Here is a 27,471-nt window from a genome sequence, read left to right as displayed (position 1 = left end):
AAAATCCTTCAGATTATGTCCTGACAGAGATGCAACTTCCAGAACAACTCCACAAAAGTGGGATTTTTCATTGTTTAGAGCACTCTCAGTGCTGAAACTACTCAAGAAAGGAGGGTTTGGCTAAATGTTATCGTCCATTCATAGACAACCATGGATTCTGACTCTGCAAAATGCTTATAGTTCTCCTGTAAAACATTTGCAAATCTTCATCATTTAAAGCGTAAGCCATACGATGTCAGAGAATGTACATCCACTTCTTGTGTAGTGGAACTCTTAGACACCTCCAAGACAGCCAATTAAATATGCAAAATTAGCCAAGATCAAAACTATCCCCTAGGCCTCAGCTGACTGCCCACAGCAGCCAAAGTGCTGGAGAGCCTCTCATCCTTGGAAACTAACCTAACTGAGGGAATCAATATATAAAAAAAATTCTGATGATAGTTTGGCAAAACCCTAAACAGTGATCCCTGTGATAGTAAGCAGGTCAAGAACACAGACTGCAGATATGACAAAACCCAGTAAGCTGATGGACAGTGCACAAATGCAAAATCAGGCCCAACTATTGCTCTCAAAGCCATGGAACTTTAATCCCCAACTTGACAACGTGACACAGTTCCAGAGGCCCTCTTGTTAAAACCCAACTGAAAAGGGGATGTCAGACATGTTGGTGAAACGTCCACTATAACTCATTGAAACTGGGAAAATACATAAATCTATCCCTGGAATGGCATTTTCATTTGAGGTTTGCAGCATTCCTCCTCAGATAAACACTGGCAGTGTGATTACGCTTCCATTTTTTTGCTTGAAGTAAGACAACTGTCATTTTTGACTTCTTCCTCCAAATGTTTTCTCAAGATTTTCATCCATCTTTAAAGGGCATTTTGATTTAACTTCTGACACAACATTATTTTCTGGGTGATGGTCACAGTGTAAACAGTAATGGCAAACTGTGCTTTTCTTCACTGTCACCTTGTGCCCACTTGGAACATAACATCTTTGACATAGGGAACTTTCAACACAAAACATGAAAATGAGTTGAAACACTGGTCTTCCAAAAATACATTTTAGAAAGTCTTACACAATTAACAAAAGAATACTGCAAGCTCTCTGTACTAGCCAATGCAAAGTTGTAATCCTAGACAGTGCAGAAAAACAACTAGATGGTTGGGTCTACTCACATTTTATGGGTATTACTCTATTGTCATTCCCAAGACTGTAACTTATCTGAACAAAAAAGAGTGGACACAACAACAAAACTTGTAATTTTGGCAAGACTGCTCTTTGGAATTAGGCAGACTGCAGTGGTAATGTCCATTGTGATTTCCAGACCACTGAAGATCACACAATTCAATCATGTTGCTTAGTACATAGCTACTTAAAAACCACATGAAAATTACAATTAAAATACCCATTACTACTGATAATATTTTACTAATATAAAAAACATATCTAGTTCTATTCCTTAAGCAGGCCTGAAAGATATTTAGAATGTTGTTGCTGCTGATGCTGTTAACAAAAATACAGATGTGTAAGACACTGACCCAAAAGCAAAGAACTCGCTTCTGCAACAATAAATTATGTGCATCTGCCTTCTCCTATGCATCTATTTCAGATAATTTTCCATAAAAGTCTTTATCGTCCCAACATCAACAGGCTATTACCTCGTAACTGAGAGGCATAGGCTATATAGGTCTGCAGGAAGCTGAGCTGCAGCTCCAGAGAAAACAGATAACTATAAGCACAGACTCCGCAATTAAGCTTATAGATTAGTACTACACTAACTGTCCTTGTAAGTCATTTTACACCTAGCCAATTACACCATCGGAGAATCAAATCATGCGTGCTTGTAAGGTAAACACCTTAACGATTATGCCAACCTCACACCTTATGATCTACTGGCACACAAAACATTAGATCGCTGTAATCCCATGAATAATGTGTATGTGTGTGCGTGTGAAGCTATACGATAATAAGAAACATATTTCCATAAGAACAAACTTAATACCTTAACCTCTAAAAGTGATTAACAAAGAACTCGGAAGCAAAATCAAACCCTCCAAAGGTTATGTATGAACTGAAAATTGCCATCTGTGTTAAGGATAACCACAAAGCCTTTTTCCAACTATGCTACAAACCTTAGAAGCAATTACTAGTAATACACTGAGCTAAACATGACAGCAACATCTCATCTCCAGAAAACATATCCAACACACTGGTGGAAAAATTTAGCTCAGACATTACATCCTTATCTCCCCCAAATGTTCTCCCACATATTAGCATACCCACCCCACCCATATCACTTCAAGACAGGTCTTGAGGGCTCTCTTCAGGGCCATAAACACCAGTTTCATAGGTCCAGACAATGTAAGGTTTTTTTTTTCTTTTCTTGTCAGCACCATAGTTTAAAGGCTCACTACAGAACCTACTCAATCTCAGTCTTTCCACTGGATTTATGCTGGAGGTTTGGGGAACTACTACAGTCACTCCACTCCACAAGAGAGGACTCAGCACTGACACTGGAAACTACAGACCTTTAAGCCTCACCAGTCTTACCTGTAAAGCAATAGAGCACCTCATTGTGTGACTTATTAACAAGGTTATCAGCAGACTAAAATCCCTTAACTCAAACCAGTCAAGATTTGTTAAAGGTAGACCTTTGCCTCCTAAATTTGATGGACTTCTTTGAACAAGTCACTAATGCATTGAATGCGGGCAAATTGATTTATACTGCCTACCCTGACCTGGCCAAGGCCTTCAATACCATTTGATACCATTTCACATTCTGGCGTTATCGACAAGCTAAGCAAATTAAATATAACTCCTAAGTTACCCAAAGCAAACTGGCTTTCTGACAGAACACAATTGGTTAGTTTAGAAAGCACAATCTCATTTAATAGCCTTTACTGGTGGTGTACCTCAGGCATCAGTCCTTGGGCCACTTTTCATCAGTATTTACTTCTCTGATGTCAAGGGTGACTTCCATACTCAGAGCAGTCACTTCCAGATTCTCCAGGAGGGCCTAACATGTATGTATAAGTGATGCTCGGACCATGGTCTTAAGCTAAATACCAAAAAACGTAGTACTGCTGCCCTTGGCAAATATAAGCATCCATGCATCTATTACACAGATGACACCCCTTTAAAACAGATGCAGTTATTATGGACCTAGGTGCTTTACTGACAATGTATCATCTTATCACCATGTATCTGTTGTCATTAGGAAATCCTTTTATCTAGCAAGACTGATTTCTAGGGGTATATCTTCTAGGTCAAGGGAAGTTATCATCCCTATCTACTCCCTCATCAAATCAATAATAAAATATAACACCCCTTTTGGTATTTTCATAATGGTTAAGGTGTTTACCTCTCAGGCAAGAGGTAAAGGGTTTGATTCTCACCAAGGGAATTTGGCTTAGCTTAAAATGGTCCACAAGGGCAGTTAGCCTAATACTCACCTATGAACCTAGAATAAATATACAGTCATATGTTGTCCTACATATTCGCAAAACAACCTCCATCCTAAACAACTGCTTAAAGGCACTAAACTTTCACTTCATCATAAATAGGACCTGCTGGTGAGACATACATCTCTTTTACACAATCAATATTTTAAGAAACAGACTTCCTGTTAATGTAAAGCAAAGTAGCTCCCTGATCCTCTAAGTGCTACCTACAAAAATGGATGGGATACAGTCAAATTCATCTTTGTATGGCTCCTCAAACCCTCATTTTAAGGGGACAAAAGAAGGTAGTACCTATTCATACCACAGGGTTCTGGCAAAGATCTAGACGCTAGGCCACAAATGATCTAACTGATCAGCAGTACAAATCTATGGTCAAGTTCTCCTGACTTCTTTGGTTCTTCAAATACACAACCTAAGTCATCTTTATGCATCTATCAAGTACAAATGATGTTCCCCATCATGTTGGTAGTTTGCATAACAAACTGGAAATTGAATACATACTGCTAATACTAACCTGGACATGAAAACCTCAGTGAAATTCTGTCATTACAAAATGCCAAAAATGGGAGGGTGGCCTAATGGTTAAGGTGTTTGCCTTACAAACACAAGGTGCAGGGTTTAAGTCTCGCAAGGGATAATTGGCTAGGCTTAAAATGGCTCGCAAGGGCAGTTAGCTTAGTACTAACCTATGAGTTTGTATGTCCTATGAGATTTGTGCGTGAGGGCTGAAGGCTTTTAACTCTGAAATTTCCTGATAGACTCAACATAATCTGCTTGCCACAAAAGTTTTTTTTTTTAAACTCTGCATTCTCTACAGTTTGTAAGGGAGACAGAGTTGATCTCTCCAGCATAAAGTTTAAATCTCATGAGAGCTAAATATGTATTTTACGAGGATTTAAATATAGTACTTCAGTAAGGAAAGTTTTTACAGATGAAACTGTACCAAACATACCACCCCATAACCTATAGAAACTTCCTAACATAACCCCTCCTAAATCCTCAATGGGTAGCACAGCTAGGGTTATAAAGGTCCTGTTGGTCATTAGCCTAGTATATACCTATGAACCTATGAATAAGATGCAACTTGTGAAAAGTTGACAAAGAAGCAAATATTCCAGAACTACGGACATTAGTGGACGAATGAATGAATATATTAGATTATCATCAAATAACTCAAAAAGACCCATCATAGAATACGGCAACACAAACATTCCAAACCCTGTAGGATAATTCAGGAAGTAAAACTTTTCCACCTCCTACTCTGGGACTTTCTTGCATTAAGTCTATCTACCTATTTTAAACATTTAACAGGTAAAAGGGACAGGAGCTATTCTTGTGAATCAAAATTCTATCCTACACACAAACAGATTCAGAGTTTTTGATGCAGAATATTGATCTTCTGTTGTATCGGTAAGGATTTATGTAGAGGTAATGTCTACGACGAATGAGTAATAACACAACAGTAAACAGTACAATGATTGTTCTTGCTAAGAAGGATTTTTCAAAAAGTTCCTAGAGGAAAGGGAGCAAAGGCATACATTAAGATCTGTGTCCATATGAAAGTGTCACAGCAGTGTTCATGGTTCAGCAGGCAACACATTCGTCTTTTATACTACACCAGAAGGCTGTGGGTTGTATTCTCACTCCAGGTGATTGGATTGTTGACAGTGAGTGCATTATTAGGGAGTGCTGAACTCAAAAGTGTGCCATCCATCAAATTAAACATTAAACTGTAGTCTCATCTGCTTGAGTTGAAGGTAGCAAAGGTGGATGTAAAAGATCCCATGGTACCTATCGAAAAAGTAAGGAAAGTTCCCAAATGCCTTGGACAAATACACTCTAGTAATATAGATACCACCTTGGGCTCCCCTGAAAAGAGGCCAATAGCCTAGTGGGACTAACCCAGTAAACAAAGAATAGATACAGACAGATACAAATAAATAAATGAAGGAGAAAGCCCCCTATCTTCCACAGACAAAGATGTGAAGGACAAAATATTTTGACTTTATTACTGTAATGTGTGGTAAACAAATCTAACTATGGAAGACACCACCTTTATACAATGTCTTGATAAATGCATGACCACTTGTCTTGCTGCTCAGGGCATCCATCAACTGATTTTGTACACCTGGAATATGGACTGCTGAAATATACAGATTGAACTGCAAAGCTTTCATTCAGATTCCTATTGCCTCCTTGTATGGTTAAAAGATATGGTTCTTCATCATTAGATAATGTACCACATCACTGTGCAATGGACTGTCTGGATATGTAAACATCTTGCCTGCAAATTCTTCTGAAAAGCTACCTCAGCACCATGTACTGCTTTCATTTTTTTTCTGCTGAAGTGAAGATAACTGCTTTGTACTGACAAGTTGATGAGAAGACTCCAGAGGTTTCATCTGAATAGTTTCTCAACACAACCCGAACCTCTGAAGTAGAAAGAAATGTTATTCAAAAGGAAAGAATTGAGCAAAATGGCGTCCAGTGTTCTCCTTATAGAGTCTTTTTACCCCAGAGCACTGCCTGATTAAATGACTTGCTCAGAGTCGCACAGTAGGCAAACGGAGGCTGCGGGAATCAAACACTGAACTACAGGAAACGGCTCATTAACAGTTCAGAGCCTTAATCCTCTGCTCTAACGCCTTATTAATATATCTGATACTGGCAACTGAGTATGTGCAAGGGACAACATGGCATGTAGTTCCCCTATTTTGTTGAGTACGCTTCTTATGTTGATATTAAGAACAAATAGGTCTGTTGTATTCCTCTGAGAGTCTACAACAGATGCTGTATGGAATGGGAGGGTTCTGGAATTTACTGCAGGGCCAGGATTTGGGTGGGTGTCACTGCTGATGAAGTTGCGATATAGTATGGGCAATGGTTTGCAAGTATTTAGTCATTCATAGGTGGAATTGTAGGGAGAAATGTTTTTTTAGTATTATACTGGGGGAGGTTGACAGGGGCTAATTCTATGTTAGGAGGTTTGATAATTATAGATGAGGCAGGTACAAGTGCTGGGTATTGTTCAGGAGAGTTGGGTCGGTGGGTGACTGAATTATTTGATTGGGGCTAATATGATGGTATGAGGTGATGTGGGCAGCAATAACAAGTGATATGATTACCAGTCCCTGCAATGATATAGTTTTGTGCATTATTCAGTTATAGAGCTTTTGTTGATAAACTGGGATATTTTTAGTTTGAGTAGAGTTTTACCTTAATAAGGTATTTGGCTGTTATAGGATGGAGGTAGTTCTACCAGGTTATAATTTATTCTTAATAAATTAGATTTATGTAGCATGTAGGCAATGGAACAGGCAATGGGTGTGATACACATATAATATGAAGTAGTAGTGGGTAGTGGTGGTTATTAGAAATTAGCGGACGTGACACAAAAATAGGAGTTTAGGGAGGTGGGTTCTGATTGGATGGAAGTAGGAGGGGGTGTAGTCTACTTGGGTATAAATGCAATGAAAGAGGGGGTGGGAATGGGGGTAGGCTACGGAAGCGGAGTGAGCCCATGCGCAGTGAGGGCAAACAGAGTGGGTAGAACCTGGATCCAGATTCATAGTGAGAGAAACAATCAGTAAATCAAGCTGCAGACTAGGTGACTCCTGCAAAGGTAGAAAGATAGATAGCCACTAATCATATCAAAAAATTGACTAAAATAATCATTGCACAGTTTGCAGGGCAGGTGACTAAAGATTTAATACTTCACAGGTGTCTGAGTGCTACGTAGGTGGACTTTTTGCCTACAATTACTGTTAAACATAACATAACACCATGTGGGGGGAGTTTTTACCTAATACAAACTTAATGGGCAGGGTGGTGTAGATTTAGACAGACAAGTCAGAATGGGGAGGGATATACAAGAGGCATCCCAGTGATGTGCTGCCATTTAGCAAGCAAGAGACAGTTGAAATTAGGTCTAAAAACACATACAATGTACTTAATAGCAGCAGATGTTGGTGATGCGCTGTGGACAGAGTCTAGTTCACAGGCTGCAATTTATTTTTCATACAGTCCGGGGGTTGCAGGTTAGTAAAGTTTTATGAGTTCATTAATTTGTGACCTACAAAGAGGGAGAGAGAGAGGGAAGGTTAGGTTTGACACAACAGGATATTTCATGAAAAAAGTGAGGCATAGGAGAAAAGCTGGGAAAGGTGAATAGTAGTGTGAATAACAGAGAGCTGAGATGGGAGTTAGGAGAAGCAGATTAAAAGCAGTGGAAAAGGAGGTGGTACGGGATTAGAGGGGGGGAAGAAACTCACAGCTAGAAACAGATAGGCAGTAGCAGTACACTGCTCTTGATAGCCTAATATTAATATATATCAATTCGGTTAGGGACAGATATTCAAAAAAATGCAGTCTAAGTAAGCAATAAAAAGTTATTGGATTCAACATGTGGGCAGTAACAAAAAACGCCTAGCAGAAACACATAAATACAGTCAGAGTGAGGCACAGTATACAGTCAAAGCTTTCTTAACAGAAGGTACAACAGAAAAAAGGTCCAAGCTATTGTTCAAGCACCAATTTCAAAAACAGAAAAAAGATACAAGCTATTGTTCAAACACAAGCTACACAATCCTCATGGATACAATTAACCTCTAAGCATTCGCCCAAGTTGCAGGAATTTAGCAGTGCTAACATTCACCGTATGCCTGGAAAAATTACTCTGACATACAAGTATATAGATATTCAACAAGATAAAAAAAATTGCTTTATTAAAAAGGCACAACAGAGTCAAAGAAAAATAAACAGCTTATAGAATTATCCGCTTGCAGATGAGTTAGGAGAAACAGATTAAAAGCAGTGGAAGAGGAGGAGGTAGGAGATTAGAGGGGGGGAAGAAACTCACAGTTAGAAAGCAGACAGGCAGTAGGTAGGAGATTAGAGGGGGGAAGAAACTCACAGTTAGAAAGCAGACAGGCAGTAGCAGTACACTGCTCGTGATATAGCCCAATATTCACACATCAATTTGGTTAGGGACAGATATTCACAAAAAAGCTGCCTAAGTAAGCAATAAAAAGTTATTGGATTCAACGTGTGGGCAGTAACAAAAAACGTCTAGCAGAAACATCCAAATAAAGCCAGAGTGAGGCACAGTACACATTCAAAGCTTTCTTAACAGAAGATATAAAAACAGAAAAAATGTACAAGCTATTGTTCAAACACAAACTACACAATCCTCATGGATACAATTACCCTTCTAAGCATTCACCCAAATTGCAGGAAATTAGCAGTGCTAACATTCAGCTTATGCCTGGAAAAATTATTTTGGCATATAAGTATATAGATATTCAACAATAGAAAAACATTGCTTTATTAAAAAGGCACAACAGAGTCAAAGTAAAATAAACAGCTTACAGAGTTATCTGCTTGCACATCACAGGTAAAGCGTATGGTATCCAAGCAGGGAGAGGGGTTCTAAAGATGGTGTAGATATGCTAGGGCAAGTCACAAAGCATCAAGGCAGATAGAGAATGTGACTGAAGTTATTGGGCACAGCATAGATCATCAGACTGGGTAAGTGAACCTGGACCCCGATTCAAAGTCAGAAAAACAATCAGTAAATCAAGCTATGGACCAGGTGAATCCTGTACAAGTAGGAAGACAGCCACTAATGATATCAAAAAGTTGACCAAAACAATCACTACAGAGTTTGCAGGGCAAGCAACAAAAGATTTAATATTTCACAGGTGTTTGAGCACTATGTAGGTAGATTTTTTGCCTATAATTATCATTAAACATAACATAACACCATGTGGGGGGGGGGATTTCTTTACCCAATGCAAACTTAATGAGCAGAGTGGTGTAGATTTAGACAGACAAGCCAGAACGGGGTGGGGGATACAAGAGGTGTCCAGGTAAAGTGCTGTGGTTTAGCAAGGAACAGACAGTTGAAATTAGGTCTAAAAACACATACAATGTACTTAGCAGCAGACATTACTGATGTGCCGGGGAGTGTGTCCAGCTCATAGGCTGCGATTTCTTTTTCATACAATTAGGGGGTTGCAAGTTCGTAAAGTTTTTTGAGTTTACTAGTTTGTGACCTTACATAAATGTTACAATGTTCTCAGAATCACCGTTGTTCATGCCAATGTGTTGTTTTCCTGTTTGGTTTATTCTTGTAATGTGTGGGGACAAGTGTTTGGAGGTTGCCAATGTCCTTTTTTATAAGGTCCATGATAATGCATTCCATGGCCTTGCAGACCAGGCTAGATAGGCTGATGGTCCTATAATTGCCTGGGTCAGTGGATGCTCCACCTTTGTGTAGAGGGATGACAGTGGCTGTCCTCTATTCAGCTGGGATGAAGCTGGTGCTCATGCTTTGGTTGAATAGGGTGTCTAATGGAGCTAACAGCTCATGCCTGAGTTCATGTAGGATACAGCCACTGATGTTATCGGGTCCCATGGAGATGGATGGGGACAGGTGCTGGGGATGTCCTGGTTTACTGATGGGGGGACACGGGAATGAAGTTTTCACTGAACCTGTCTGCCAGCAGGTTGACTACATCTATGGCATTTGAGTATGTGGTGTTATTGACCACCAGTTCAGAGCAGATTTGGGTGTTACCTTTGAGATTGCGGACATATATGAAGAAGGCCTTGTGATTGTTCTTAGTGGATGTGGCTAATTTGGACTCGAAGTTAGACTTAGAGGATTTCACCGGTGACCTTATTTGCTTGTTCACACAAAGGAGAGATTGCTTCCAACTTGGCACCTGCTCCTTCTTGGTCCTGGACAGCAATTTTTTTCCTCTTATTATAGAATTTGTTTACTGTTGCTTGTCCACCAATCAGGTTTACTCTTCCCTGAGGAAGATGATTTGGTCCTGTCAGGTACTGCTGAGTCCATACAGCTATGTAGGTGCTCATATAGTTTTTGGTGTAGGCTTGGACATTAGTGCTAGTTTCCAACTGAAGGGACGGTGGTTGTGAAGCTGCTTATACCTGCTCTGAGAACATTGCAGTCAGCTTTGGAAATGTTTTTTTTCATTTGACTCTAACAAAGGGGGGATCAGGGAGATGGTGACTTCAAAATTGATTGCTTTATGGTTGGATATTACCAAGGAGGATAACACTGTAGAGGTACTTCAGTGGCTACTCATGTTGGTTAGGACCAGGTCCAGGATATTTTCACCTCTCGTAGGGATGTCGACCAGCTGATCCAATGCATTGGCATTGCCGAAGTTAACGAATCTCTGGGTGTTCACATTTGGGCTAGAACAGGTCTTCCACTCTATGGTTGGGTAGTTAAAGTCACTCAGTATCAGGGTACAGGACTGAATCTTGATGGATCCAAGTTAAGTCCAGATAAGTGGAGTGGGCGTCCTGAGTCATGGTTGGGGGTCTATAGCTAGCTATGATTCGAATAGGTGTTTTGTCAACAGTTAACTGCACTTGGAGTGTCTCCTGTGCATCATACCATTTGACCAGCCTGGAGGTGTGTATGTCTTTGATAAATATTGAAACTCCACCACCTTTGGCTTTGTAGCCCTCCATTTGGGGTCTGAAAGTATGGTAGGATGAGTAACCTGGTAAGACTGGGGTGCTTTTGACAGCTTTGAACCAGATTTCAGTGACTGCACAAATGTCAGTATCCTCCAGGGCAAGGACTGGTTGCAATGAGCGCAGTTTCATGCTATGATTACTAGCATTTAGCAGCATGACCTTTAAATTTTTCATGTTGGTAATTTTGTGCTCATAACATTACCCAAAAAAGACACTATGGGGGAGGCACGAGCCTTTGCCAGCAGCCTGAAGCCCAGGGGAGACAGATAAAGGCCATCTCTGGCAAAGCATCGTGGTCTATCAATCATGTCCTCCCAGGCTGTCAAGTACTGGATCCCCTTGGAATGACACCAGAAACTAAGTCAATTGTTAAAGTCAATCATTTTCTCTTTGTATTGAGGCATCATTCTGGGCAATGGTAGGATGCTGCTTAAGGCTAGGGACATACCTCCCTGGGACACACATTCAGCGAGCTCAATCATGTCTCTCTCCATATAGTCTAAAGAGGTACATCTCAAGTCATTCACACCAACATGAACTAGAGTCATAACAGTACTTGTTGTTATGAGACTTCAGTGCGTGCATGATATGGCGGATTCTAGCATCTGACAAGCAACTTACCGTGACTTTCTCCTTGTGTAGCCTGGTGAGAGGCACATCTGTGTTTCTCACAATAGAGTCTCCTACGATTAGTTTGTTGGGTTTGTGGCTGGGCCTTACAGGCTGTGAGACACAGACGTGTGTACTGTGTGTGATCCTTGGTGCTGTGGGTTCTGATGTGCATGTGTGTTTTTGCTTCAGAGGTCTCTTTTGTTTAAGTATGTTTTTGTTGAGAATCCCTGCATATGTAGGAGTGTGTTGTATAGATGTGGGTGGTATTAGAGGTGTGGTGTTCACAGTGTTTGTGCAGACAACCTTTTCATTGCCAAATGTACTGACTTGTGACTGAGACAGCAAGAATTCTAGGTTCTTAATGTAACTGCATCTCTCACATATTGTGTTCCTAGGTGGTAGTAATAGAGGGTTGTCTGTATACATAAGGCAGTTGCTACACTGTCTCAGGATGCCCATATCAACCAGACTAGCAGGAGAAACCATAGGAAATTGTCTGTCCATGGTTATCAGAATTTGTGGAAGAGGAATAAGGTCAGGAATAATACAGTGGGTACTATCTGAGGAGAGTACCTATAGGTGTGAGAACGGCTGGATAAAATCAATACAGGAGCGGCAGGCGAGGGCCTTACTTACACAGGAGTGCCGGTAAGGGAAAAAATGCAACTGACAGCATAGTGGCAGTGAGCGATGGGCAAACAAGCACAAACCCATGCAAATGCTGGGTTTAAATACTACAAAAACAAAAGTAAAATAGAAACAGTGGAATTGACCAACCAACCCTTGTCCCTGAGCTCTTAGCTCAACACCCTATGGCAGACCAGTTCCAACCAGTTCACTTACTCCCACTAAGTTCAGGCAGGCCCTGGCCAGCACAAGATGGCATAGCAGGAAACACAGGAATCACACAAACAGATCTGGATACAGCAAAATCTACAACCAGACTATGCTAAAGATATTTAAACTCTGTTTAGGTGGATTTAACACAGGAGAACAGGTATGCACTTAAATATAACAATAGCAAACAATAGCAAACTGATTTAAACAAATTAACCAATAAAAAAGCTCAAAACTGAGCCCTGTTCCAGCAGTCTTCAATCAGACAAGTTCTAACTGCACACTTCTGCCACTAGGGTGCAGGGGAACCCTCCCAATAAAAAGATGGCCTGGACTAGTGTTCAGGTTATACAAACAGAGCTAGATTCAGCAGGTCTGAATCTAGTCTATGCTATAGCAAACAAAGCACACCAATTTCAGAAAGAAACAGTTCAAATAAGCAGGCACAATAAGCCTTCAGCCTTATGTGGGAAAAACTGAAAAGGTCTTAAAAAGTGAATTAATGAACATTGCTATAATATAAGAACCCAAAATCTTAATAATGCTTTACACAAGCAAAGTCTTACATGCAAACATGCAAGATATTCATTTTTTGCTTTGGAGACTATAGCAATGAATACTAGGGGAGGCCCTTGGGAGGAACATATTGAACAGAGAGAGACATATTGGCAGATAGTTTTGCAAGCAAATGAAACTCCATGTTTAAATGAGAACATTTCCTTGGCACCAGTCTTGACATTAAGATCAGCCACATTACAATTAAAGAAATTTTTTTTTTAAAAAAGGTAGCCATTTCTACTAAGTCTAATGCTGCTGGGCTTTTACACCAAGATATTTTAAGTTTTAATTGTATTTAATATGTGGATATTTTAGGTTTCCTTTAGAAATAAGGTCAAAAATGCTTTAGCTTTCACCATTTTAAATTTTTATAAATTGGATTAATTTCTTTCTGATGCTTTTCATTCTGTATGACATCTATGTTTTTCTTGTTTTTATGACACTCTGCTTATGTGATGAATATAGAAGTGTTTTAAGGGACATATATGTGGTAATCATATTGAGCATTCTGAAGCAGTATATATTTTATTATAAGTTGCTCATTAGAATTAAATAGATATTTTTAGAGAATAAACAGATTCATTACATGATTTAGGTAAATAATTGTTTACATATATTTATACAGAATGTGGAAAAACTCTAATATTATATTGGCACTATTCATTGACAATTTCAACATTATGATGATGTAGCGAAGAGAAGCGATTAGGAAATTATAGCTTAATCGGTTCGTTTATGTTAATTATGTAAATTATTTAAATTGATGATTGATGTCATTGTGGTTTGGTGGCTGAAGAAATCCCAGTGTTTTAGGGATAAAAAACACGGTGAGGAAGTTAATCCATTTAATGTTGGATTTTATGTTACTTTTTTAAATAAAGTGCAAGAACTTTCAGTGAGTGTTGCACTTTTGCTGCCTTTTTCTAGCCCCCTACTGTGCTTGAAATTGTTATTCTTGTATTGTCTTGTTTGCATTTGCTTCCCTCATTCACTCCAATCAAGCAATAACCAGCTGCCATTAAGTATACATGTGCTGTAGTCGCAGTCTTCTTCTGCAAAGAGTATGCCTTTCAAATAATCACCTCAAAAACGTACACAGTACTCACAGAACAAAACATGGCAATTATCTACGGCACATGGCGCAACAGGATCATTGGGCCTTTCACAAAACCCACTCAGCCCAGTCGTTACATAATGAGAAATAATATACAAATTGCACTAAAGTTTCTTCCAATTTTTCACTCTGGCTGTGGGTTCTTGGTTTAGACAAAGTGTATTTGATTACTTTATCATCTGACAAACTCATGTAAAGTCTCCTAGGAGGCTCAGAGTTTAAAATTCATAAACATTTAAATACTGAAATAATAATGAACTAGCACAAAAAAAATAATGCAAGTCTGATATACATAGAATATGCTGCAAGACTACATCATACCTTTGTTGTGAACTCCTCCAGCTGTCCTGTAAATAATTTGGTCTGCTGCTGGATAAAATCTTCACAAGCAGACTTCAGCTGACGATCTACATCCTTCTTTGAGTCAAGATAATGCTCTTTTATTTCTGGGGTTCCCTTTGTGAAAAACAAATGAAAATAATTTAGTTATCTGCATATTCCTGCCAAACAATAGAAAACATCAAAAACTTTAGATGCCACTATGTTACCTCTAACAAGAACTCAAGTAGTGCATTGTTGCTGTTCAACCTGAAGAACCGATTGACAGTTTTAGGATTTAGAAATTTAAAAGCTGCATCTGTAAGGAGAAAAATTGTTCAAAGCCATCAATCTAAATGAGATTACAGTCTGCATCTAAACAGCATAACTGTCCCACATCAAAAATACAGCACTAAAAGATACTCAATTCAGCTGAAAAGCCAGATTTCAATTCAGGAATAAAGGATCACATAAGGATTGCAGTAACAATAACAAAATCCATATAAACAGGTCATATAATGGTTGAGATTCATAGAGGGACTGTTCAATATCCAACACAAAAAAAGCGCCAGTTGTAGTCATGCAAAGGGTGTGGGTGATGCAAAGACACCATTTGCATGAAAACACAATGGTCAAAATTGCACAATATGCATTGCATGCAAATGTGCATATACTGACTTGTAAAAGGAAAAAAATATATATAAAACGGTGACACTGCTCACCCACTTACACCTAGTTGAAACACCATGAGTTACACAGTAGAGGGCAAAAGACATGTAAAGCATAGCAGCAGGTGCAGCTCAACAGCATGTATTGGCAGCATCTGTCAGAGCCAGCACTGTCAATGCCATGCTTTATGGCCATCTATGAGAAGATACAGGCAACTGAGTGACATACCAGCAGCAAACAGTTGACTGCTTCAGAGCTAGCAGGTGTCTGTTGCGACTAAGTGCTTTGGAGCAGGAGAGAGGGGGATAACTGGATTCATGGGTACTTAATGTATCAACAAAGTGATTTCAATTTTCCCAAATCCTAGAAATGGACTTTGAAACGACAATGGTAGGTCACTATGGTACCTAGAGGAACTGCATCACCCACAAGCAAAACTGAGGGGTATTGGTAGAATGTCCATTCTTGTGGACATAATCATACGCATACCATTAACTATCCTACAATAAATAATGTGACCCACCAGCAACCTACTGGGGTCATATTATATATGGCAGAACTCTGCCTTGTAAATACTTAATCAATTCCTTGACATCATACTAGAATGTATGGAGGACTATATCTGGTTCCCAAGGACTCCAGAGAAGCAAATCAACACCACTGTGGGCATACTATAAGACTGCACACTTCCCAGAAGTCCCCAGCAACATAGGCTACATCCATGTTGCTATCAAGACTTCAACCTTGTCTAGAGGGACACAGATAAATAAATCAAAAGAGCTACCACATCTTGAACTATCACGTAGTTCGTAATGTCCAGGAGATTTTCTATAATCTGTCTATGTACCATATAGGCAGATCAGATGACTCAAATGTGTAGCACACATCTGACCTAACCCAACCATAGCTGTGTGAAGGGACTTTCTACAAGGTTATACCGACTACAGCTCTGTGTGTATGTGTGTGTATACAGACACACATGTACACATATATACACCAGACATAATGGGCTATACATGTGGGCAAGCATGCATGCATGCATGTAGGATGCATGCCACATATAAGTGTTATGCATGTTAAACACAATGCCAGATATGCCCGTCAGCCACTGAGAAATATTTTCTGTAATCCAGAGGCAGTGGCAGAAATGTCATGTAATACAGCCCAGAGAGGAACAAAGAATACTGTGGAGAGAAAAATGCATATGCTGCTGTATAGGACCTCCAGAGCGTCACTGCATATAAATATATATATATATATATATATATATATATATATATATATATATATATATATATTCATACACACAGACACACACACACACATATATATATATATATATATATATATATATATATACACACATGCACACATACATAGCATGGAGATATACAACAAAATATTTTGTACTGTGTGTCATGCTACAGAACATGATCCATCATAAAAGTAGTCCGATGATATCGTGCCAGGGCAGTCTAAACCTGATGCAACAGCAATCAGGTTATGTAGGACATTGCATGGTTTAGCTAAACTATGCAGCAGACATGAACAAACCCACAGTGGACAGGGGACTGGCAAGGCACAGTTACCATCAACTGTAAAAGTGGGAGTCATAGTGACAACTGACTGCAACACTACAATATGGGGTAGACCTTATCAAAGCCTCCACAGATAGAATTGCAGTGCCACTACATGACCACTGGTGACATACACTATCCCATGTGGCCATGTCATTGCTAGATCCATCCCAAGAAAGGGATGAGTATGAATTACAGGATCATGCATGACAGTATCTTTACTAAGGCCTCAAAGAACAACTTTGACCATGACAAGGGGTATCAAGGCATGTGCCAACAACTGATGCAGATACTGTAACTGCAATGCTGTATGTTCAGTGATGCATAACAATCCATGCACATCCACATTATGCCCACAACTCCTATGGTCACAGACACTACAGCTAGCAGGCTAGACTGATAGAAAATGGTCAAGTGTCACATGTGGAGACATTTGTCACCAGCAACCTCAGCAGCAGCATTGCTTCTTTGTGCAAAAACTCCAGGTCACTGTACAGTTGGCACATGCTCTCGCATAAAAGACAGCACACTTACCAGCTCCACAATGCTTTGCTCACCTGGATTTTTAACCTGAACATCTGATGGTTGATTCTAAGTACTGCACAAATATCAGGCTCAACAGAGGTGTCAAGGGATCATCAACATGCATGTATATGCCACCTACTCCGAGAATGCCATCCCAGGATTTTTACAGACTGTCAGTGTGACATCGGACTGTGACATGAGAATGTTACCATCTTCAGCCATGATAGCCCTATTGACAACAGCCCTCTGTTCTATACCCTCCATCAGCAGAATCTGTGAATGCATGACGTGACAAGTGTGAGCCCACAGCCATATGGCTGTACTAACCCATAAGACATGCAAACTGGGACACAATGAAAATATTGCTACAAAATATTCTAGTACCTACCTTGACTGTTAAGATGCTGCACTTGCAGACCACAGGTTGATATATGACAAAGATGCAGGTCACCAACAGTAATATCCATTCCACTGTATGCATACGTGTGTGTCTTACTACAGTAGTATGATCAGTATTAACCCTATACGTCTCCTGGATAAAAGCCACTGTAATATTCAGCTTGTCATACTGTCAAACCATTCTTCTCCACTCGGAATCCTATGTCCAATGGCCAGTTTTCACCAATAACTAAACAGTTTTACTAGCAACTCCAAAATACATACATAGTTCATATGAGACTGCTTGCTCTCCACCTCTGTACTTTTCTATGCATGCCATTCAAAGCATTCTGGTAGGAATCTGCTAGTATAACATCATCATCTAGGTAGGGATAGATCTGGGTGACCTTTGTTCTGCAAAAGGTTACCACTGGAGCCAAACAGTGAATACTGTCTGCACAGTGGACAAAAAAAATGGCAAGGCGATGAACAGATCGTACTCTCTCACTGCAGTGAATATTAGGAATTTTCTTGGGTTTTGCTTATGGGGAGGTGAAAGGATGTGGGCTTCAAGCACAGGATTACCACAAATATTCCAGGGGAAATCAGTGATAATAATCCTTGCAGAGTGAACATCTTAAATTTGGGTACCTTTAGAAAAGGTTTTAGACAGGAGAAATCGAGGATGAGCCTTTAAGGCTTCTATTACCATGGCACCTAGAAGATTCTGGAGTAAATCTCTGTGCCTTCCTCTACTGAGGGTACTTTTTCTATGATCCCTGTCTCTTGTATGCTTTTTAAAACCTGAGAGAAATCCAAATCTGGTCTCTAGGAACTAGTAGGGTACTTCTGAATTGAGGTCTTGCTAAGAAATTAATAATGCATTCATCTTTAATTATGCTTAGCATCCATTTGCCCTGAGTGACAACTTCCTAATTTTCTATCAAAGCAGACGAGCACCCTTGAAGTTTTGGGGGAGGGGAGTGGGAGTGGACTTAGAAAAGGGGTAGGGACTAAGAGGCAGCCAAGATGAGTGATGACTGATCCCCTGGGAGGGTCTTGGCCCTGATGTCCAACAAGGCATTTCCTTGCTATTCCTTTTTGTGCTTAATTCTTTTTCCCCTTGGCAAATCTGGTGGATTCGTTTTCTTTTTTATTAAACACGAAACAATTTTTCTGAATTAGGGCAATCATACATTTACATAAATGAAAAAAAACATACCAACATATTTTAGTTGCAAACATTATCACATATAATCTTCTATACAGTCATTGTCATTCGACCATTACATAGCTCATTCAATTCATGCCTTCCCTTAAACCTCATTCCTCTTCCAAAACATTATTCGGTATGTATTGTTTCCACAATTCTCATTTTTTTCTATATAATTTGCTCTATCTTTTTCTAAAGATACCACTTCCAGTTCTTTTATCTCTGTTACTATATTCACTACTTCTAGTATGGCTGGTTTAGACTTTGATTTCCATTTTCTAGTAACCGTTTTTTTGGCATCCAGAATTGAACTTAGCATGGCATTACCATGTCTAGGCAATTCTGATTCTGTATCACAGCCCAGAAAAATAATTTCCTCAGTTATACCGAATTGTTCTCCCAATATTTCTGACAGAGTAGTATGCAGGGAATATTTAAAGTCTGCCAACCTATTACAATCCCAAAAAAATATGTTCCCAGTTAACTCTTACTTCCCCATCACATCTTCAACATTTATAATCTACATGAGGAAAAATTATTTGGAGTCTGCTTGAGGTATAAAAATGCCTACACAAACACTTCCAAACAAAAATCCTAAATATTCTAGACTTTGTTGTATATTTGGGAGCCACACACACACACACACACACATATATATATATATATATATATATATATATATATATATATATATATATATATATGTATATATATATCCTCCCATTGTTTCTTTGTGAATTGCTTATCCAATCTCTCTTCCCAATCCTTTTTAATCTCATCTGAGTGATTCCTATAGTTATCATGCAATATTTTATTTGCCCTACTAATTATCCCTTTTTAATAGTAGCTTCTGTTCTAGGTTCTGCTAAAATCTCTACCTTTCACTTAGAACCCCCATAGTCCTTTCTCATTGCTAATACTCTGATAGCAATCCTTGCTAGGGAAGGCAATCTCTAGCCTGCAGACCAAATGTATTATTGGCCTCTTCCCATTCTACTACCTTTCCGCTCTTTATTTGCTTCCAATATCTTGGTTCCTTTTGTCAGTTTCACCAGTAAATTTCGGCCCCCTCTTGCTTATTCTCTGTACCCCAAATTGGAATCATCTCTATCGGAGGAATCTCCTTTCTCCATTCCCGTGTCGCCTTAGTTCTTAAAATACTTTCTATTTTATGAATGTAATATTCTGTATGATTATTGTTACCGCTATTCCCCATAAGGAGCTATATCTAAATTCCAGTCTCTATACATTTCTTGAGCTTTTGGCCTGTTTCATCATCTTCATCCCTTTCCACTTTGAATTATATCTTTCTACTTGTGGTATGTACAGAAGCCAACTGTGCAGATCTGAAATACCCCCATCACATCAGGTAATCCCAAACTACCTTGTTCTACAGGAAGGATTAACCTATCCCACTTGACTCCTGTCCTCCTCTCCCAGATAAACTCCTTCAACTTTATTAATTACTGTCCACAATGTCTATGGTTGATAAAAATGTCTGACCTGTGTATAAAACTAAACAGACTAAAAACATTTTCACTGCTTGCATCTTGCTAGCCATATCCATTAAACATGGCTTCCAGCTTCTTGTTTTTTCTTATCTTTTGTATTTTTTAGTCTATTCCCATTATCCTTAACTGCCATCATAACAGAATACTTTTTAACCTATACTCCCCTAAGTACTTCATTTTATCATGTCCCCATAAACATGGGTATTGCTGAACCAATTTGTGTGCGAGTACATAGCTACGAGTTATTGCCTTTGTTTTATCTTCATTAATTTTGTATCCCAAAAAGAAATGAAACTGTCTCAGAATGTTCCACAATACCGAAATACCATTTTCTGGTTTCACAATACCAAAATACCATTTTCTGGTTTCATCAGGTACAAAATAATACCATCTGCACACAAAGATATTTTTTTTGGTTACCATACCAATTATATCCTTTAATTTGAATCCCTTATTTTTCTTCCCAGTGGTTCTAAATATAATGCAAACAACAAAGGGGAAATAGGACACCCCTGCCGGTTTTCTCTGTTCAAACAAAATGCATAGAGGATCCCCCTACTTTAATGTTATACCTCATATATCCTCCTAATTAACCTTACTACTGTGTCAAGGAATGTAAATACTTCCATTCCCCTACTCACAAATCCCAGCTTATTCTGTTGAATGCTTTCTCTGGATCAAGACCCACAAACAGCAGTATTTTCTTGCATTCTGCCTCCCTCTGAATCATTATTGTTCTATTAATGTTGTTAAATGTTTGCCTACCCTCCACAAAACTACACTGATTCATATCTATCCATTTTGGCATCACCTTTGCCATTCTTTTAGACATTATAAACATAAACACTTTAGAATTGTGGTTTAGAATCAAAATGGGCCTATAAGAACCTGCATCTGCTGGGTCTTCAGCATCTTTAGGTATTACAGCCACAACAGCTTTCTTCCAGGATGTTGGTGCTTCTCCTCCTTTTAAAATACTGTTAAAACCTTCCAGATCTTTACCAAGTTTGTCCCTCCTAGCATCCAAACTTCCACAGGAATACCATCTATTCCTGCAGACTTTCCAGTATATTGGTTATACATCACCATTTTTAACTCATCACCTCCTATCCTGTTAATAATTGAGCCTCATCGACCTCTAACCTTGGCATATTGAAATTTTCCATAAACATTCCCATTTGTGCTTTTTCTTGATTTCCACATTTCTCTGCCTTATGCAGAATTTCATAAAATTTCCAAAATATTTCTTACAACTCTATAAGATCTCTGGTTGTTTTCCTTGTTATAGGCAAAAACACTTTCTACTTTCTGTTGCCTGAGCCATTGTGCTAAAAGCTTTTCTTCTCTGGAGTTATTAAAAAAAATAAATAAATAACAGTTACTTGACAGCAATCTTTCTAAACTCATGCATATTTATCCAGGTAGTCAGTTATTTTCTCTTTGGCAACTTTGCAGTTGTGCCTCTTCTTCTTCTGTGGGAATTCCCCCTACTCTGCAATGCTTTAACTTTTGTCAGTTCCTCTAAATAATTCTTCTTACTTCTTAACCATACATTTTTTTCTTGTATTTCTACCATATTTTTAAACTACACTTTCATTTCAACCCACTCCCTATCTATATTTTCTGATGAAATGTCTATCTTCCATAATAACGCAGAATAATTTCCACTGACCATTCTTTAAAGTCCTCTCTGTTTAACAGATAGGTAGGGAAGCACCAGTGTTGCATTTTTCTTTTAGTTATTATAGTTATGTGATCTGAAATAGTTATTGGATGTGGATTAAAACTTTCAATTAATTGCATATGTTCCGTGAAATATAATTTCTGTTTAGGCTAGCCCATTTTTATACTTTGTGGATAAATGTGTAAATTCTCTTCCAGCTCCTAGTAATGAATTCAAGTCTTCCATACCAAATATTTTCATACATTTCTTCAAAAATCTACCCTCTTTTGTTATATCTTCCTACTAAGCCTCCTAGATAACATCCTCATTGCTGTGAATCAAATTCCAGTCTCCACCTATAAGTAATACTCCCTGCTGAAAGTTGGGATACTGAAATAAACAGCTGACATCTTTTTCCTTTTCTTCTTGTTTAGTCCTAAAAAACATAGGCACTATAATGTAAAAAGAAAGAATTTTCTTAAGCAGCATTGTAGCAGAAGTGGAATATAAAAATAGGGCAGATGAATCCTTCTCGCTTGCCAGTAGTCCCTTACTACAAATGTACCATTATCATCTTTTTTCCCCTCTTCTATCATTACTAGAGCTCCTCTAGCAATTCATAGAAGTACTCCCCTTTTTCTTTGCTCCAGATATTCCCCTGAATAACCATGTTGACATCCTTTCTCTATCAAATTCACAAGCTCATTTCTTTTCAAATGTGACTCCTGTAGCACAGCTATTTGCACTCTGCATTTCTTAATACAACTCATTACTCTTTCTTCTTTGTATACACCTGCGAGACCTTTTTAGATTCAAAGACATGGAAAGTGCTGCCATTATGCAAAGAAGTTATTGTTAACACACATTTTTTTTATATATATATATATATATATATATATATATATATATATATATATATATATAAAATTAGCTGTTTTTTAAATACAGTTGTTTCCTATCATCTCCATTTGAACCTACATCACATCTTAGAAGACTTTTTGTTTTAATGAAACCCTCCAAAAAATCCCGAGAACCTATTAACTTAATATAAACACACAAAACTATGTACAGCTTCAAATAATGAAATGTAAGCCTTCTAATAGAAACAACTGTCCCAGACTGACTACACTCACAGGATTTAGTTAACGTATATTTAAGGTCATCTTACTAAGATGCATGGTATAGCCTTGTACTTCTACTTACACTAAAGCACTATCTGTTTTTGTCTGATCTTTATTCCTCTCTCCGAAAATGAAAACAACTTGAATGCTCTCAGAAAACATCATCTCCTAGCCACTGAAAGAAAAAAAAATAATTCTGTTTTATTGCCTTTTTATCAGCTTACCTCCACAGAAATATGAGAACCAGGCACACAGGTGCCTTCAGCTACAAGCTTCTCATGTTGAATGCTGAACATTTGTTTGCTAAAGGAAAACTTTTCATTACATTCAGTACTGTTTTATTTACTTGCTTCTACTTAAACCTTGTTGTTAGATCAAGGCAAGGGCCTTAATCCAGTCATCCCCCTACGCAAAGGTAAGAAAATGCACATCAGTTTTATTTATATCATGATTTATATACTTTTACAACCAGCCCGAAACCTCAATAGCCTTTGTCTAGGCTTTCTTTTTTACGTTATAGTGCCTAATTTCTTAAGACTAAAGAACGGAAGAAAAGGATATGTCAGCTGTTTATTTAAATATCCCGATAACACACAAAACCAACTGGAAATGCTTTATTATACTGCATGCAGTATATGTCAAGTTTTATAAAAAAAACTGTTAACAAAAATGGTTTTGCTTATAGTTATTTCTTTCCTTGCTCTTCCCCCATTCTTAATGCTCTTCCAAACATTAATGACATGAAAAAGGGTATATTTTTTGAAGTTCCCTACAAGGTTAACAGAAAAAAAACAATATTTCCAGGTTGTCTTGTTCAACTATATTTCATAAATGTGGTTGATGCTTTGTAGTCCCACATTTATTAATTTTAGAGATGCTGGTTTTCTATCTGTTGATCCCCATCTCCTAACTCCAGTCTCTGTTTAATTTCCAACATACACCTGATACATCTCATCAACTCCTGTGCCTTTTCTATCACTTAAATATTTTCCTTTGGAACACCGGAAAAGGTTTCGTTGGCATAGTCTCTCTACGAACTTTGTTAGAGAAGGATAAAAAACAGAGACTCCAACTGACAGCTCAATTTGTGTTGTACAAACTTTTATATTTCTTCCTTAGTATGTTTTGCATCAAAAAAGGACTTTTGACCCTCTAGGAATAAAAATATTCTGATGATGGCTGGATACAGCAGCTTGAGTCTCCCACACGACTGCTGACATTCTCTGATTGCTGGAATAAATTTACTTCTCTGCAGCCTGGTGTACAGTGAGTAATCATTTTCCTCAAACACTCTTGTCTCCAACTTTTAGTACTTTGTCCTTCTGCCACAGTTTTGTCAGAATCAACTCTTTCTGTGGTAGGATTGCATCTTTAGTATTCAAGATTTTGGCTGCTTTTGCATCGCCAAATTTGGAGCATACATACAATATGCCCCTTCAATTAACAACAACTGCTATGGAGTACCAGTCCAGTTGTTTATTTGTACTTTTATAAAATTAATACAGTCTGATCCTTCCAGTTTATCTGGTACAGCAGAAAATTTCAGCTTGTTTCCTTATGTGCTCTGTCCTTTAATACTACGATTTTTGAAAAGTACAGTTGTGTACACTTACCATAAATGTAGATGTTCGAGTGTATTCACTGTTGCAGTTATTACATTTGGGTTATCTGCTTGCAATAGCCCTCAGCTGGCCTGATTAACAAAGTCTTGGGTCCTGCGTTGGATGCTGTCCCTTCTTCCAAATCATCAGGGATATAAAACATGCAGCCGACACCATTACATCAGTTTTTCTTGCCCTAGATGTCAGGTGCCCCCCTAATGGGAAGCAATTAAATCTATAATTACAAGGATATACCTCCAACAAAAAAGCAAATACACCAAAAAGTTTTTTGAGCATAATAAGAAAGAGTAGAGGTATAGCCAAAAGAAGAAAGGGGGCTGGAGGGAGGGTAAAGTACAGTTGTGTACACTTGCCATAAATGTAGATGTTCAAGTGTATTCACTGTTGCAGTCATTACATTTGGGTTATCCTGGTGGCAGGTTGCCCTCAGTCGGCCTGAATTCCAAAGTCTTGGGTCCTGCGTCGGTTGCTGTCACCTCTTCCCTGATGTCAGGTCGTCAGGGTTATAAAAGATGCAGCCGATGCCATTTTATTTAGTTTTTCTTGCCCCAGATGTCAGGTGCCCCCAAAAGGGTAGGCTAAAATGAAGTAAATAAAACATACATGCACCAAAACAATTCTTTACCTTCCTCTATAAGCTTCTTTACCTTCCTCTATAAGCAAATACACCATCTAGGTTGCATGTATTAGAGAAGTAAAGGTAAGGGATGGCGGGTGGGTAACCTGGACTGCAACAGTGAATACACTCGAACATCTACATTTATGGTAAGTGTACACAACTGTACTATGTTCTTCGTGTTTCACTGCTGCAGTCATTACATTTGGGTTGAGTCCCAAAGCTATGGTTGGGGGGCTGGAGCTAAACAGCATTAGGAGCGGCTATGAGACCCTGCAGAACTGCAATGGCAAAGCCTGCCCTGGATTTAGAGTAAAAAGGCACATTGTAATGTTTTGTAACGGTATGCACTGAACTCCAAGTAGCAGCCTCCAAAATGTCTTTGGTTGGTACTCCCCTGAGAAAGGCTGCAGAAGTGGCTGCAGCTCTGGTTGAATGTGGCCTAATGCCCTTAAGCACTGGTTTGCCATGTTGTGAGTAGCAGAAACAAATGCAGTGACCTATCCACTTTGAAACAGTTTGCTTGGAGATAGCCTTTCCTTGTGATGCTGTGGCATATGCCAATAGTAATTGCTCTGTCTTTCTGAAAACTTTAGTTTTGTCCAAGTAGAATCTAAGTTGTCTGTGTATGTCCAAAGAATGCAGAATTTTCTCACCCTTGTTCTGTGGATTTGGATAAAAAGTTGGCAATGAATTGTTTGGTTAAGGGCTACACTGGGTACCACCTTAGGCATAAATGTAGGGTTTGTTCTCAGAGAGACCCTGTCTGGATAGAAAATGATAAAGGGTTCCACAGCCATGAGAGCATGTAGTTCTGAAACTCATCTTGCAGAAGTTATTCCTAGGAGCACAGCTGTTTTCCAAGATAAGAACTTTATGTCTGCAGTAGCAGCTGGCTCAAAAGGAGGTAAGGTGAGTTTTTCCAAGACATAACTGAGGTCCCATGCAGGTGTTGGTGTTCTCCTTGGAAACCTTAAGTTTTTGGCTCCTCTGAGGTACTGCCTTAATAAAGGATGAGAAAAGAGTGGTGTCTTTGTATTGTAATGAGCCGAAATGGCAGAGGCATGGATTTTAATTGATGAAAAAGATAGGCCTTTGTCCAGCATCTCAGTTAAATATTGCAAAATCTGAGGAATATTTGGGACAGCTGTATCAGTTCCTTGAGCTTGGTTCCAAGCGCAAAATCTCTTCCATTTCCCAGCATAGGATTTTCTAGTATTAGGCCTTCTGGCTTCTAAAATGACATCCATCACAGCTTTACTGAGAGGTGTGGTTTGTATGGCTACATTATCCGCCATGCTGCCAGGTTTAGAGTCCTGAGTTGGCTGTGCAAAATCTGATTGTTTTGTTGGGACAGTAAATGAGGTATTTGAGGTGAGGTCCAGGCTGCGCATTGGGACAAGTTCCTTAGGATCGGATACCAGTACTGGCGCGGCCAGTCTGGGGCAATCAGAATCATTTTTGGTCTCTCCTGCCTGACCTTTAGGAGTACTTTGGGGAGGAGAGGCAGTGGAGGAAAGGCATATACTGATAGGTTTATCCAGTTGAAAGATAAGGCGTCCACTTTCCAAGCTTGTCTGTGATAAGTCCTTGTGCAGAATCTTCTTAGTAGATAGTTTTGAGGGGAGGCAAACAGATCTATGGCCGCTCATCCCCATTCCATTGTTATCATGCTGAAGACTTGTGGATCCAGGTGCCACTCATGGGGGATCCATGAGGTTTCTGCTTAGTTCGTCTGCCAGAGTATTTTCCTTTCCTGGCAGGAATTGTGCCTGCAGATGAACTTGGTAAGTCAATGCTGTGTCCCATAAAGTCATGGCTAGTCTGCATAGGGGGTAAGAATGAGTTCCCCCTGCTTGTTTATGTACCACATGACCGTGGTGTTGTCTGTCTTTATCAGTAGTTGTCCCGGATGAAGTAGGTCCTTGAAGGCTGTCAGGGCATTTTGAACAGCTAGCATCTCTTTTTGATTGATATGTAGATGCTTTTGGTTTGTGGACCAGGTGCCCTGAATGCCTCTTCCTGCCATGTGTGCCCCCCAGGCATAATCTGATGCATCCGTCGTTAGGCTCTGCCTGGCTGGGGGTAGTGTGAATGGCTGCCCCTTGTTTTGGTGACAAGCCTTTGCCCACCATCGAAATTCCTGTTGCAGGCAGGG

The 27,471-nt window shown here is 39.1% G+C and overlaps 1 protein-coding gene across 1 annotated transcript in view; it reads right to left on the bottom strand.

Moving 5' to 3' along the window:
• COG3 (component of oligomeric golgi complex 3) overlaps positions 1-27,471 on the bottom strand; it is a 1,722,808-nt gene that overhangs the window by 155,095 nt on the left and 1,540,242 nt on the right. The window contains exons 17-18 of the mRNA XM_044072049.1: positions 14,649-14,737; positions 14,422-14,556 (exon numbers count right to left, since the gene is read on the bottom strand). Coding sequence (XP_043927984.1) covers positions 14,422-14,556; positions 14,649-14,737 — 224 coding nt within the window. The remainder of the gene's footprint in view (positions 1-14,421; positions 14,557-14,648; positions 14,738-27,471) is intronic.

Source organism: Protopterus annectens, chromosome 5.part0, assembly GCF_019279795.1.
Source record: "Protopterus annectens isolate FY-2018-M chromosome 5.part0, PAN1.0, whole genome shotgun sequence".
Classification (NCBI taxonomy): domain Eukaryota; kingdom Metazoa; phylum Chordata; order Ceratodontiformes; family Protopteridae; genus Protopterus; species Protopterus annectens.
Note: the sequence above shows the minus strand (reverse complement) of the source record. Positions and strands in the feature narration are given on the sequence as shown.